Source organism: Sinocyclocheilus grahami, unplaced genomic scaffold (genome assembly GCF_001515645.1).
Source record: "Sinocyclocheilus grahami isolate Dianchi unplaced genomic scaffold, SAMN03320097.WGS_v1.1 scaffold1214.1, whole genome shotgun sequence".
In the NCBI taxonomy this organism is placed as follows: domain Eukaryota; kingdom Metazoa; phylum Chordata; class Actinopteri; order Cypriniformes; family Cyprinidae; genus Sinocyclocheilus; species Sinocyclocheilus grahami.
This window is the reverse complement of record NW_015506393.1, coordinates 60,529-75,635: the sequence shown is the minus strand read 5'-3', so window position 1 is coordinate 75,635 and position 15,107 is coordinate 60,529. Positions and strand designations below refer to the sequence as shown.

The window sequence follows — 15,107 nt, the reverse complement described above, 5'->3', positions numbered from 1 at the left end:
TTGAACGTGACTGCCGTTAAAGTATTTTCCCTCCCACATTGTTCCCACTCTCTTAGAAAATTCACACACGAATAGCACTGCCTGACGGAGTCTGATGTGATGTCTCTTCTCCTCAGTGTGACCTTTGACTCATATAGTCAGTAGACAGTGTGATAAAGACTGCAGTGATGGCTGTGATGTATGTCAAATGTCATATGACTGGAGCTTTCTTATGCCTCACATGTCTCAATAGTAGTTTTAGCTGTCATTTTAAGGGCGCTTGGTAAGCCATGCAGTCCTCTGAGCTCCAAAGCAGATGGCCTCTATCAGTGCTGCCAGTTTTGATGTAACCCGTACGGCCCAATCAGAGCCAAGCACTGCTGCTTTAGCCTGATTGCGCTGCGGAAGTTTAAACAGCACTTTAAGCCTCTGGCAATAAATGCACTTTCACCTAACTTTTTACCACCCCAGGTCATTCTGTCTCACTTTGGCAAGTTGATCGATTCCAAATGAAATGGAACATTATTCAAAGTCATAAAAGCAGTGGGGCTGGACCTGGAAAACTGTTATATCACATGCTGCCTAATCTAACTTAGTAATGATGTTGTTTTCAGCCATGTTTATCAAGACATGCAGCTTCTAAGCTAATGCAAACTGCATCTTCTGCTTCGTTGCGCTGTAGATGGTCCTCAGTCTCTGTCTGTTGACACTGTGGGACCTTTTTAAGTTGAGATCAAATGGACAGAAAATATTACAATATTATTGAAATATATAATATGTATTTTTACATTTAATTTATAAAACCAAGGAAAATAATTGAACATGTATTATTCATATTAATCTATTTTTTTATTAAGCTTTTTGGCATGATCATTATTCATTACTTTTACAATTGTTTTAAAAGGGTCATATGATGCTTTTTAAAGATCATTATTTGGTGTATTTGGTGTAACAGAATATGTTGACATGCTTTAATGTTCAAAAAACACATTATTTTTCAAATGCTGTACATTATTGTAGGTCCTCTATGCCCCGCCTCTCTCAAACGCTTTGTTTTCTACAAAGTCCCTCCTTCCGACAAGCGCAGTCTGCACTGATTGGTCAGCTGACCCAGTGCATTGTGATTGGCCAAACACCGCAAGCACTCGTCGGAAATGTAACGCCCCTTACCATAATCGCGAGCTTCATCTTTCAAAATAAATGTAAAGACAGTAAATAATGTCATTAGTTTTACCATCAGTTCAAGCCCGAAAGGGGAACAGACACAGTAATAATGCAGTACACAAGCCGCGGTTAAGACAGCTGACTCTACTGTGATAAGATGCTGTCTCCCTTTCTCGCTCTCTCTCTCTCACACACACGCGCACTGACATGCTGCTTCAACACTAACTGCGGTTACTGAAACCACACCTTCTTTCTTTGCGTGCACATTTGGGCCGCATTATGCAAATATTCCCACATAGTGAAGTAGATATGTGGGGGAGTGTTAGAACGAGCTGTTTTAGGGGGGCGTGGCAGAGTCTTAACTTTGATAAAGAATATCTCTTTGGTTTTGAGACTTTAGTTTTTGCAACTTCAAGGATCTTATCTATGCACAATCAGCTTGTAACACTCCAGAGAGAAAGGAAAACTTGAAATCGCATCATATGACCCCTTTAAAGTAAATAAATAAACATCAGCATTCAAAAGTTGGGGTCACAAATATATGGCGGCATTATGCAAATATTTACACATAGTGAGATAGATATGTGGGGGCGTGTTAGAACGAGCCGTTTTAGGGGGGCGTGGCAGAGCCTTAACTTTGATAAAGAATATCTCTTCGGTTTTGAGACTTTAGTCTTTGCAACTTCAGGGATCTTATCTATGCACAATCAGCTTGTAACACTCCAAAGAGAAAGGAAAACTTGAAATCGCATCATATGCTTTTAGTCATCAAGCATGCATTAAATTGATCAAAAGTGACAGAAAAGACTTTTGTTACAAAAGATTTCCATTTCAATGAAATACTGTTCTTTTGAACTTTCTATTCATCAAAGAATCCTCAAAAATAAATAAATAAATATGTTTCCATAAAAATATTATACAGTACATCTGTTTTCATCATTGATAATACAAAATGTTTCTTGAGCACCAAATCAGCATATTAAAATAGTTTCTGGAGGATCTTGAAAACTGGAGTAATGACTGTTGAAAATTCAGCTTTGCCATCACTGGAATAAAATGACATTTTAAAACATATTAAAATAGAAAACAGTTATTTTAAATTGTAACAATATTTCACAGTTGCCGTTTTTATTAAAAAGATTATTTCCGTACGCAAATTTTTGGACTTTACCAGTGTGGTCTTACATTGACCACACATTCTAAACACTTAACTCTTTAAACAATAAATAAAAATCATTAGATTCTCTATATTCTTCCAATTTCTTATTTGTACATGGTAAAAGGGTACTTGTTTGAACAATGATTCAGCAACATTCTGCTTGCATGCTCTATTTTATCGCATCAAATCATGGGAAAAAGATCACAGCTATCCTATCCCTTGCATTCATGCAAATACAGCAGCAGGTCTAATGATTCTCGCTAGTATAACTTCCCTGAAACGGATGTCTCTCACTGCATTGGTACTCTGGGGCTAGGACAGTATATCTCTGTGACAGGCTGGGGAGGGGGGTTGTGCATATTAATGCCTCACAGATCATGTCTGTGTACAGGGCCAGGATCAAGCAGGCAGTCTGGGCCATGAATCCTCATCAGTCGAGGGTTCTGGCAGGATGGTGATACTAATGCTGGAGGGAGCACGTATGTGTGTGAGGGATGTTAACTTCTCAAACAACCTCCCATTTTGCTGGGAGAGGAGATATCTGACATAGCCAAAATAAAATGGCCACTTCAGGCTTATCACATAGCCAAGGCATCAAATGCTAGTTTACTCAGAATTATTCAAACTGTTACTATTACAAAGTAGCATACATTCTGAGCCAACATCTCCTTGTAAACACCAGCTTCCTTACCAAACTCTCCATTACCCCAGGATTTAACCAGTCACTGCTGAAACCCAATGCATTCTTATGAAATCTCTTAGAGGAATGTCCTTCTCCAAGAGCATGCCACCTTGATCGAAAGATTGCATGAGAAGAGACAGCCAGAGAGCTTCAGGGATCAATTACAGAGGTCTTGAGTTATAGATTAATTTGCCGTTATTACACTGGAGGATTGTTTGCGGAAAGAGAGAGTCTATTAAGCGCTACAAAGAGCCAAAAGACTTGAAAAAAGACAGTGTCTCCTTTCCAACCATTTGATTCCACCTGTACAAATGGAGTGTTATGGACCACAATAGGGGTAATATACTGTACATACAGTAGGTATAGAAAAAAAATCAACCCCCTTTAAAATAATCACATTTTGTTTATGTGCAGCCTAAAATGAAGACAGACACAGTTTTTGTTTTATCCAGCTGTATTTACTCAGTGCAACTTATAACATCCAAGTGAAAGATATAACACCAACATGTCAGGGGGAAAAAAAAATAAAACGAATCACAGAGTTGGAAAAAGGATCACCCCCTTGTGTCAGTATTTTGTTGAACTACCTTTTGCTTTAATTACAGCCTTTAATCTGTTGGGATATGTCTCTACTTACTTTGCACATCTAGACTGCAATATTTGCCCACTCTTCTTTGCAGAACTGCTCAAGTTCAGTTAAATTTGATGGTGACCGTTTGTGGACTGCAGTCTTCAAGTCATTCCCCAGATTTTCAATGGGGTTTAAGTCTGGGCTCTGACTAGGCCATGCAAGGACATTCACCTTTTTCTCCTTCAACCAGTTTTGCTGTGTGCTTTGGGTCATTGTGGAAGGTAAACCTTCTTCCCATTGACAACTTTCTGGCAGAGGGCAGCAGATTTTCCTCAAGAATTTGACGGTATTTTGCCCCATCCATTTTTCCTTCTATCCTGACAAGTGCTTCAGTCCCTGCTGCAGAGAAACACCCCCATAACAGGATATTACCACCTCCATGTTTTACTGGAGGAATGCTGTTATTTAGATGGTGAGCTGTATTGGATTTCTGCCAGACATGTAGTTTGGTGTTGAGGCCAAATAATTCAGTTTTTAATCTCATCTGCCTCAGAATCTTCAAGGTGCGTTTTGGCAAAGCTCAGTCGTGACTGCATGTGACCTTTCTTGAGCAGTGGCTTTTTTCTTGCAACTCTCCCATACAAGCCACATTTGTGGAGAATTTGTGATATTGTTGTCACATGCACACAATGACACTCTTTGTCATAAATTCCTGCAACTGCTTCATTGTTGCTGTAGGCCTCTTGGTCGCCTCTCTGACCTGTTTCCTCCTGGCTCTGTCATCCAGTTTGGAGTGATGTTCTGATCCAGTCTGTGTTTTACCAAATACCTTCCACTTCTTAACAATATACTTCACTGTGCTTCTAGGCATTGATAAAGCCTTTGAAAAATTTTTTGTATCCATCTCCTGACTGTCCACATCTTTATCCCAGAGATATTTTGACAGTGCCTTGCCACCCATAGTTGATTGTTTGCTTCAGTTGTGCTACCAAGGACTGAAATGCTCCAGGAAAGCTCTTTTCATGCTGAGCTAATCAAAATGACCACAGCTGATCACAGCTGAAAGTCAAATGGCTTTGTGTGCTTCTCAATTCTTATTTGAGAAGCACATCAACACATCAAAACGAATTAACTACAGCCCTACATTAAAGTCATTCTCTATTCTCTATTAACCAATATAAGATGCATTAATTAAAATATTTAAAGTAACAAGCCATTAAAATCAAGAGACGTAAATAAACGTAATTAAGACTGTACTGAAAAGTACACATTATACATCAAAATTAAAGTCACTGTCAAAACATAACCCACATTTACAATAACTTCATGCTTAATACTCATATTTATGTGTGTTTGTATTTTCTGCCATGGTTAGCACTTGGTGCAGATGTGAAAGGGGAGGAGAATTTATACATGCATCACGTTTAGTCGATAAAACACCTGTGTATCCTCGCTCATGACTCCTCAGGAAGCATCCTCACTCCTTGCTCCTCGCCTCCTCGCGGTGCAATTAGAGAATTGAGATGTCCTACAAGATGGCTGAGCTCAATCGGTTTCCAGGTCATAGGATGGAGGATGGAGGAGTGAGGAAACGAGGAGGGATACTGAGCACGTTTACATGGACAACAATACTCCGATTTTAATACGATTAAGACAATACTCTGATTAAGAATCTACCATGTAAACAGAGATTTTTGATTACCTTAATCCGGCTAAAGTCATAATCGAAGTAAACAGAAATCGAATTAAGACATGTGGAGTATTCCTATTTTAGTCGCATTACTGAAGTGCAGAATAGACATGTAAACATCTTAATCACATTATTACCGTTGTGTAGGACTTTTCACCGCATTTTGCGACAGGATACACACAAAAGGCAGTGGTCAACTGTGTGACAGCAAATAAAAGAGCTTCAACACCTGCCGTCATCTGTATGCATGTACAAATAATTAACTGCACTTGAAGCTTTCATAAAATTAAAAATGAAACACCCAAAACTGTACATGACATCTTCACGAAGACGAATTATATGTTTATACGTGAAATTCCGGAGGGGACGTCGGATGGCGTCACGTGGGGACGTAATGACGTGTGCCATTAATCAAACTATGGACTATAACATGTAAAACGGGAATATGAAAGGAATATTCTAAAAGCAACTAATGTAAACACCATAATCATAATATTGACTTATTTAGAATAAGGTAAATAATTAGATTACTGATGTCCATGTAAACGTAGTCAATGAGAAGCACCCTTTGTTTGCCATAGAGAAGGTTATTAACTACACCTGATTGAGTTCACAAGTCATTTTTAGGAGGGGGGTGATCCTTTTTCTAGCTCAGTGATTTAGTTTTTTTAGTTTTTTATATTTTTTTCTGACATGTTGGTGTTATATCTTTCACTTGGATGTTATAAGTTGCACTGAGTAAATACTGCTGGATAAAACAAAAACGGTGTCCGTCTTCATTTCAGGCTGCAAAGCACCAAAATTGTTTTAAACATTTTTTTTAAAGGGGGGTGATTGTTTTCTATACCCACTGTATACTGCAAGAATAAAAATATAACTTGTTTATTTATAAGTAAACTCCTATCTTTTTAGAGCCCCATGACGTGTTTCAATTTTTAATAATAATAATAATTCAATGTAATATTTAAATGAAATATATTTATTATTATTATTATTACTTTAAGTACTACAATAGTTATATAGTTCTGTCATAATTTATTTAAGTTAAGCCAAACTTTTATTTTGGCAGTTTGGCGTGAAGACCCTTGAATGTCACAGTGTATTTGACAATAGTTGTATCAAATAATATAGTGTAATGCTAGGCTAAATACTGAAAATTACCCAAAAGTTTATTGATATTGTGGGTTTGATTTTTCGATACATATTTTTCAGAATCTATTTTGATCAGCCAGCCCTGGTCTAAACCTATAGACATTCATGTTAATTTCATCATCTGTCATTCAACATGAAACTCTTATGTGACATGACACAGTCTCAGCAAATCAGAGGATATTTGATGCTTATTATAAAGTTCTGGAAAAGGATTTTGGACAAATTAGATTTTTCACTGTGGGTGGGGCTACTTAACAACTCTATGAATAGAAACCAAGCCCTCAATAAAATGTCCTGTTATTTGTCACTCTTAGTGCATGGTGCTTCAGTTGTAAATATGTAATATATGCTTGTGTATTTATTTTATATCAGATAAACAGGCAGTTACAGTGTGCATAAGAACTGCACAGGGCTTTGTCAAAGCTCCTTTAGAGCGGACTAATTACAGCTCATTATCAAACACAATCCTTACCTTATATTATCAAACACTACATCTGTGTGACTGCAGGGAGAGATAAACCTTGACACACACTAACAGTCTCTGTCAAAGTATTTGTTAATGTTTCCCATCCTTTTAGTCTCACTACCATCTTTTTTCTATAATTGTCTCTTCTTTTACTTTCTCTGCAGTCCAGTGACTGAAAACAATCACCTGAAAGACAGATAGACCGTTAAAGAGACACACACACACGCATGCACTCAAGAGGACATCAGGTTCTAATCATGGTGGTGTTTTAATCAAATCCTCGACCTCTCTGCTAATCGCTGGTGACATTACAGTTCCAGATAAAGTATGTGCGCTGGCCTCCCTTCCTCGTTTCACTGTACATTTCCCATTAGCCCTCAGGTGAGGCTTTTATTAGGATTTAATCAGGCCTCAGTTGTCTGATCCTGGAGAGAAAGTATGTTAAAACAGCACAGAAGAGAGAGAAAATTTAAATTTTACTTTGGAGTTTTTTTGCCTTTTTGTTAGATAGAACAGTATGGGAAAAGGGAGGATTTGGACATTTTATCAGAATATGCCTGAGAATCGAACTCATGACTATGGTGCTGTTAGCACCTTACATGTACTTTGCAGGTTGATCTACAGGAACACAAACCCATGTGATTATGTGAGCTCCAACTTGTTAAGAACACACATTTTAACAACTGCATCATAATTGTTTGTATATTTTATTTATTTATTTTTCCATTTAAAAAAATAAAATAAAATAAAGGCAGAACTGATTTTTTTATAGATATTAACTGCTGCATTATAAGAGTTTATTTATAATCATAACAACTTCCTTTTAAAATAAAAGCCAAGTCTTTACTTACCCACAGTTGGATCACTGCCGTGCTGGCTCAAGGAAAGAACAGATGGATAACAAAGGTCCAAATAAAACATGAGAAGCAGATCTGTAAACACACCCCAGATTTGTTCCAATAGCATTCAAGGTCATTATTCAGACTGATTCTCCTGCTAATTGAAAATTAGAGCCAAAAGGGGAAGGAAATAGGAGACACTAATCAATTTGAGGCTGTATCAGAGACGAGACACAGTAGGGAAGGGGGTTCCTGCTCTACCTACCAGGCCAGATGGCCAGTGTGTGTGAGGTGAAGGAGCTCTGCAGCATGTAATGTGTGATGTTAGTGTTCGTGAAACACACTTATGTTTTATGGTTAATGCATAATGATCCTTGATTTTGAATAGATTGAAAAGTACCAGTTAATGGTCAGTGACATTGTGTCCTTTTCTTACTTTATTATTATTATTATTATTATTATTTGTTACAAACATTATTATTGTATAATTATTATAACATAACACATTAAACATAATAATTCATCAATGACACATTCAATTGATCAGAAGTGACAAAGACCTTTTATATTATATTGTATAGTTTATATATATATATAGAGAGAGAGAGAGAGAGAGAGAGAGAGAGAGAGAGAGAGAAATGTTGTTCTTTGATCTTTTAAGTCATCAGAAAAACTTAAAAGAAACATGTATCTGTTTCCACAAAAAAATAATATAAATATAATATAATAAAAATAAATGCAGCATTGGTGAGCATAAGAGACTTTTTATTACAACATAATATTTGTTTATTTCAATGTTTTAAATTCTAAAATAAATAAAAAATATTTGCAACTTTAAATTTGAGTATGTAAAGATTAAAAAAATTTAATATTTGACGTAAAACTTAGAAAAGACACAAGTCAATACAGATGTTTTACTTGGTAGATGATTTGATTTAAACCCTGTATTATGTTGTAATTATTTTTTAAATTACCAGCCAACTTCAAGTAAATCTGTTTTATTTATTCACCATAGTGACTTTTTACTTTTATCTGGTGCTCGATGAGTGTTAATGTAAGATACTTGTTATGTGGATTGTGTGTGTTCATGTGTAATGGTCAGTGTCTTCAGTGTGACATCTGGTACTAAGGTTTCATATGACAGGTGAATGACTCAGACAGCTGTTGAGGATCGTTTCAACCTGAAGTCCTTTGTGCCAGTCCACAGAATAGGTATTTTATTCTTGTCAGCCTCAGGGCATCAGATCAGAAGAGCGCATTGCACACACTCTCACACACACAATGCTTTTTGATGATGTCATTTGACAGTAGTGGAACTCAGCAGAGAGGGCTTTTTTCTTGCTTTGAGAGCCTATGTGAAAGTGTGTGTGTCTGTGTGTGTGCATGTCTGATGCCCTGACTGAGAACATCACACTGTTTATGAATAGACGAGATTGCATTCCACTTTTTCTTCCACACATAGATAAGCACCCACTCTCAGAGTCAGAGAGAGAGAGAGAGAGAGAGAGAGAGAGAGAGAGAGAGAGAGAGAGAGAGACCTTTCTGTGCTGAAGGGCTTGAATGGGCAGATGTTGTCTGAGCAGATGGACTCTCAATGTGTATACATGCTTCTGTGTGTGTGTGTGTGTGTGTGTGTGTTTGAATGCATGTAAGTGTGTGTGTGTTGAATTACAGTCCAGACAGCTAACAGATGGAGTGGAGCGGTGTTGTTTTGCATTGTTCTATAGAAGGTCAAGGGGTCAAAGTGCATCTCTGAAAGATACACTGCTGTTCAAAAGTTTGGGGTTGTTATTGTGTATGCTCACCAAGGCTGCATTTATTTGATCAAAATTACAGTATATACTGTATATGTAAAAACAGTATGTTTTTTTTTTTTTGCAATTTAAAACAACTTTTTTTCTACTTAAATTTTTTTTTAAATGTAATTTATTGCTGTGATGGAAAAGCTGAATTATTCTAATAAGCTGATTTTGTCCCAATAAATATTTCTTACTTTCAATGCTGAAAACAGTTCAGCTGCCTAATATTTTTGTGGAAATCTTGATACTTTTTTTCTTTGATGAATGTAAGTATTAATGTAAAATTAATTTATTTTTATTCTAATAAAACGTTACTGACCCCAAACTTTTGAATGGTAGTGTACAGTATCTGCTACTGTCTTCAGTAGCTTTACTTTACTTGGTAGTGATACAGTCATCACTGAGCACTGATCTCAGTTGTTCTACATATCATTGTGCAGCATTATCAGTAACGCACTGCATTGAAAAGCTATGTACCACAACAAGGTGGTTGAAGAGGAAGGATTAAAAAAGTTAAATGGATTTGTGATAATAGCTGAGACATTTCTGAAGCAGAAGTTTTTATACGTTTTGTTAAAAAGACATTTTGCTTTGAATTGAGCACAAATACATTATGGAAGTAAATAGGGTTGATTTCCTGACGACTTCTAGCCTTCTTTTCACTGAATGACAAACGACAGTCCGGAAGTCATTCATTTCTAATAGAGAGCACTACAGGAGCTGCGAGGAGTTCCAGTCATATGCGTATGCAGAATTTTTGGAATCAATTTAAACTTTGGGTGCGGAATATTTGAATTTTTGCAGCTAGACTGTATGCAACTGCCCGACCCAATGTGATGTATTCTAATAAAAACTATGAACACAAGGAATTAATAATTATTATTTCTGTAAAGTGGGTTGATATGAATAATTATGTGATTAGCACTAGAAAACCTACTTCTCTTTCAGACATATTGGTGGTCATTGACTTTGAGGGGATATATTCATAAGTTCATTATTCGGTCATTTTACCTAGTGGAGGAAAACTGCTGCTTCACAAGCAATTTCAAACTCTCATCTAACTGCCACTAACCAGCGAAATGCAACAAACTTACACAAATGTCAGTGATAGTGGAAAGGCCGCTCAAGGTGTTTCATACACCTGTTTTTAGCCTTAGTCTGATCCAACTTGACTTACATATCCGAATGACATCACCTCCCACTGCTAGAGGCTCTGAGGATACAGTTTCCTCTCAGGCTTCCTTAAAAACAACCATCTTATTAGCGCTGTCTTTAAACACACATACGCACACAGAAAAACACATGCACATGTATGCTCCACCCTCACTCTAATGCAACCCATCTCTTGTTTTTAATTGGCTCTCATTATAGGCCAAACTGCTGCTGTAGCTCAGCAAGTCTCCAGAAATGTTAGTTAATTGTGTAATGTGTTAGAAAGCCAGCAATTAGCCACAGCTGACAGGCGAGAGCAGAGCCGTGCTGGCCGCTTTGATGACTCCCCTGTTCGGCCAAGATGACTGTTTGTTTAGGCTGCAGGGATCCAAAGGGATGAGCACTGTTTCGTTTAACATAAAAAACAACCCAAAACAAAAAACAGGTTCCTTATAAACCGCCTCTGTGTTTTGGCAGACCTGCAGAAACAGGGATGATTAATTGACATGCCTGTCACAGTGCCGTAGGGTATTCAAATAAAATATTTTTTGTGGAGCAAGGGTTTCAGAGCTGTGGATTGTATCAGACTCTTTGTTTTTCTGTCTTTGTTCTTTACCTTTCTTTTTAATTAATTTCATTTTTATCTTCTTTTTTTTTGTCAATTTATTAATTTTTTCCTTATATAGATTTAAAGCAATTTTAGCTGGTTTTAGCTGCTAATTTCATTTCAACCAAACACCCTCTCTCCAAAAAATGATTAACATGCAGAGTGTATCTGTGGTCATATTAGTTATATTGTCTTCTATATTATGCATCTTTGTCTTTGCAGGTGAGCCAGCACTAGCAAAAGAGAACAACTGCCTGAACGCAGCGAAGGCTTGCAACCTAAACGACACCTGTAAGAAATACCGTTCGGCTTACATAAGCCCCTGCACGAGCCGAGTATCAACAGCTGAAGTCTGCAACAAACGGAAGTGCCACAAGGCCCTGCGGCAGTTCTTCGACAAGGTGCCGCCCAAGCACAGCTACGGCATGCTCTTCTGCTCCTGTCCTCTGGGGGATCAGTTGGCCTGTTCTGAGCGCAGACGCCAGACCATCGTACCAGCCTGTTCATATGAGGACAAGGAGAAGCCCAACTGCCTGACACTGCAAGCGTCCTGCAAGACCAACTACATCTGCAGGTCGGAACCACAAATAACTGGTTTATAACAGGCAACTTAAAATATTATTCTATTGAGCATGTTCGTAATAATAAGATAATGAAGTAAAATAAATAGGTAACACTTTACAATGTAGCTAACAATATAAAATACCTCTATTGAAGGGGTGTCATACTCAATTCCTGGAGGGAACATTTACTAATACATTATTAAAATCAAAAGGTGTATCAGTTAGTATTATTTAATGGACCTGAGCTAACATGAACTAACAGAGTGAACATTTATATTTTTATTAACTAATGTTAACAAAGAATAACTAGATAAAAAAGTTTGTCAAGACAAACTTTGAAGTTGGCTTGAGAAAGCCAGACCAGAAAGTTTGAACCCGTTTTAAATGTTTTTAAAAAAAAATTAGTTTTAAAGATGAAAGTTTTAATGTTTTGAAGGCAATACAGTATCAGAAAAATATAGACAGACAGACAGATAGATAGATAGATAGATAGATAGATAGATAGATAGATAGATAGATAGATACTCTCAGAGTAGTTGCTAGGCTGTTGTTATGTAGTTTCTAGGTTATTCTGGGTAGTTGCTAGGGTGTTAATATGTGGTTGCTAAGGTATTCTGGATGGTTGCTAGGGTGTTGCTATGTGGTTGCTAGGGTACTTGGGGTGGTTGCTAGGGTGTTGCTATGCGGTTGCTAGGGTACTCAGGGTGGTTGTTAGGTTGTTCTGGGAGGTTGTTATGTGACAGATAGATAGATAGATAGATAGATAGATAGATAGATAGATAGATAGATAGATAGATAGATAGATAGATAGATAGATAGATAGATAGATAGATAGATAGATAGATAGATATTAGGCAGAATGGAAGCTTAAATGAGTTTAAATGGATTAGAAATAGTACATAGAATGGCTGCTTAATTGAGTGTAATGGGCTTCGTGTGTTTAGATTTGAATTTTGACAATTGGAATTTGATCAATCTTGGCTCATCTGAACATTCCGTCAATTCTAAATCTATGGGATTTTTCTGATTTTTAATCTTAATTTTTTAGGAAAACTGTAAATCTAATCAGTTAGAAAAGATATAGCACACCAAGGGCTGGAATACACTACCATACGTTTGACTCGATTTCCCCCTATCTGGATAAGTTGACACTAGTTGTCGAAAGCCAGTGCCAGTCTGCAGATTTGAGTTGGCAGATTTGATAGACAATCGCATAGTGTATGATTTTAAAACATATTTTTCATTTGTCACGCATCTCCTAGCAACAAGGCACACCCAGTGTTGCCAGATTGGGTGGGTTCCCATTATTGTTGTTAATTTTTTGTTATCAGATTATGGTACAGTAACAGTATCAATGAAACAGTTTTGACTGTCATGGTGTGTGCATGAATGAGTGTGAAATACCTGCTAATTGCTTCCAATCACTTATACTGGGCACTTTTTCCAATTAAATGGGCTTATTCTGACTGTTGACACTGAAAATGATGCATGTGTTTTTCAAAGGATATCGGTTAATTTCTTTATTGCCGTTTTGACATAGGCTGGTGTCTACCTGGACATTTATGTTTGGTAATTCTCTTAAATGTGATTTGATCTGTTTTCCTGGGAAATGTATCTTTTTTTATATATTATTTTGTCATCTTTATTTTGTTTTAAGGAGTTAAAAATGCTCCTTATCAACCCTAGTGCTGTGTTCGATACATCAATATGACGATGTATCGTCACAGAGATTTGACGATACGAGTATCGATACAGCTGTCCCAGTATTGATATTGTGGCACGTGTGCAGCAGTGGACCGCGCTTAATTTGAATACAAGAACAATGTTTAAAACGGAGTAGAAAAGTGCAAAGTTTCTAAAAAAAATAATGAATAGAGCATAATATATAGACTACAATAAGGTTTAATCTGGCCGCAGGGGAACACAACCGGGGTTGCCTGATATAAAGAGACGTAATCCCCAAAACAGAGTTTCCCACTTGCGCAATACGGAAATACCTGCTAAACGTGCAACTTATCTTTGTCAACCTGGCAACCATGTGTACGCGCGCTCTCTCCACTGTGGATAAACATGCTTGCTTTCTGAAAACACTGGTTAGAGAGAGAGAGAGAGAGAGGGGCTGTGTATGTATGAATTACCACCGTTTTGCCACGTTTCTTTATTGACAGTGAAGCTGTGGCTTTAATTCCTTTAGAAAGAATGATGTTACCAGCTCCTTGTTGAGAAAGTTAATGTAGCTCTTGAATGATTAAGCTATTTAGTTGATAAAATTGCGGGGCAACGCTAAAAAGTTTGTTCTTGAATGTCTGAGTGCGGCCGCAATGTGATCTGTGTGAGTGACTGAGCGTGTGTGTGCCTTAGATAGTGAAGACAGCGCATTAGTTTAGAACTCTTCTAATTTTTTGTTTTTTTAAACGTAGAGTGTGTTAATTTGTGCAATGATAACCTACCAGCAATGTAAATATGATTTTTTTATATATTAGAATGAGTACATTACAATATAAATTTATTAGAATGAGTACATTATTATTTATGGGCTTAAAAACAAGATGCAAACAATCAGAATATTGTACCTGGTGGGGAGTGCCCAATGTAAACATATGCCATTACCAATATTGTACTGTGGTACAGTTATGCAGGCCCTTCATAATGCAGAGGTCAACTGCCTGCTCTGCCAATAGTTAGAAATGGCATTATAGTATGCACTGTTTAATAAACAGCTGTTTTACTAAACTCTTCTGAGGTGAAATTCAATGCAGTCCCGTATCGTGGCCTCTGTATCGTGATACGTATCGTATCGTGACTTTGCTGGTGATACACAGCCTTAATCAACCCTGATTTACATGGCAATTGTAACGGGACCGACGAGACGTGAGGCGTGAGGATCCATGTGCAAGCTTTTATTAAGAGACGTGGTTTTAACAGCCATGGGTCAGACAATGGCAAACGGGTATATCGAAGGCAAGGCAAGAAATAAATCCAGGTAGAAGGCAAAGGTCCAAGCAGGGGCAAACAGAGTCAGAAACAGCAAGCAAAGGGTTAATCCAAGAGACGTGGCGTGAATCAGAGACCAGGAAAACAGACAAAGCAAGACTAAGACTAGACTAAGAAAACTATGAAAACTTAAACAGGCTCGGTAAGGTAGCTATCCGCTAAACAGGGATACACGCAAAACAATACACGAGACTAAAACAGAAAACACGGAATGGCTCAGTAGGGCAGCTAACACTTGGGGAGTGAAAAATGCAGAACAATACTCAGCAGTGAGAGAGAGGAAGTCCATG

At 37.4% G+C, this 15,107-nt stretch overlaps 1 protein-coding gene across 2 annotated transcripts in view; it reads left to right on the top strand.

Annotated features, from left to right (window-relative positions):
• The window catches only part of LOC107568111 (GDNF family receptor alpha-1-like), a 102,310-nt gene that overhangs the window by 59,382 nt on the left and 27,821 nt on the right, over positions 1 to 15,107 (top strand). For both annotated transcript variants that reach the window (XM_016253958.1, XM_016253959.1), the window contains one exon: positions 11,483 to 11,834. In XM_016253958.1, the coding sequence (XP_016109444.1) occupies positions 11,483 to 11,834 (352 nt within the window). The remainder of the gene's footprint in view (positions 1 to 11,482; positions 11,835 to 15,107) is intronic.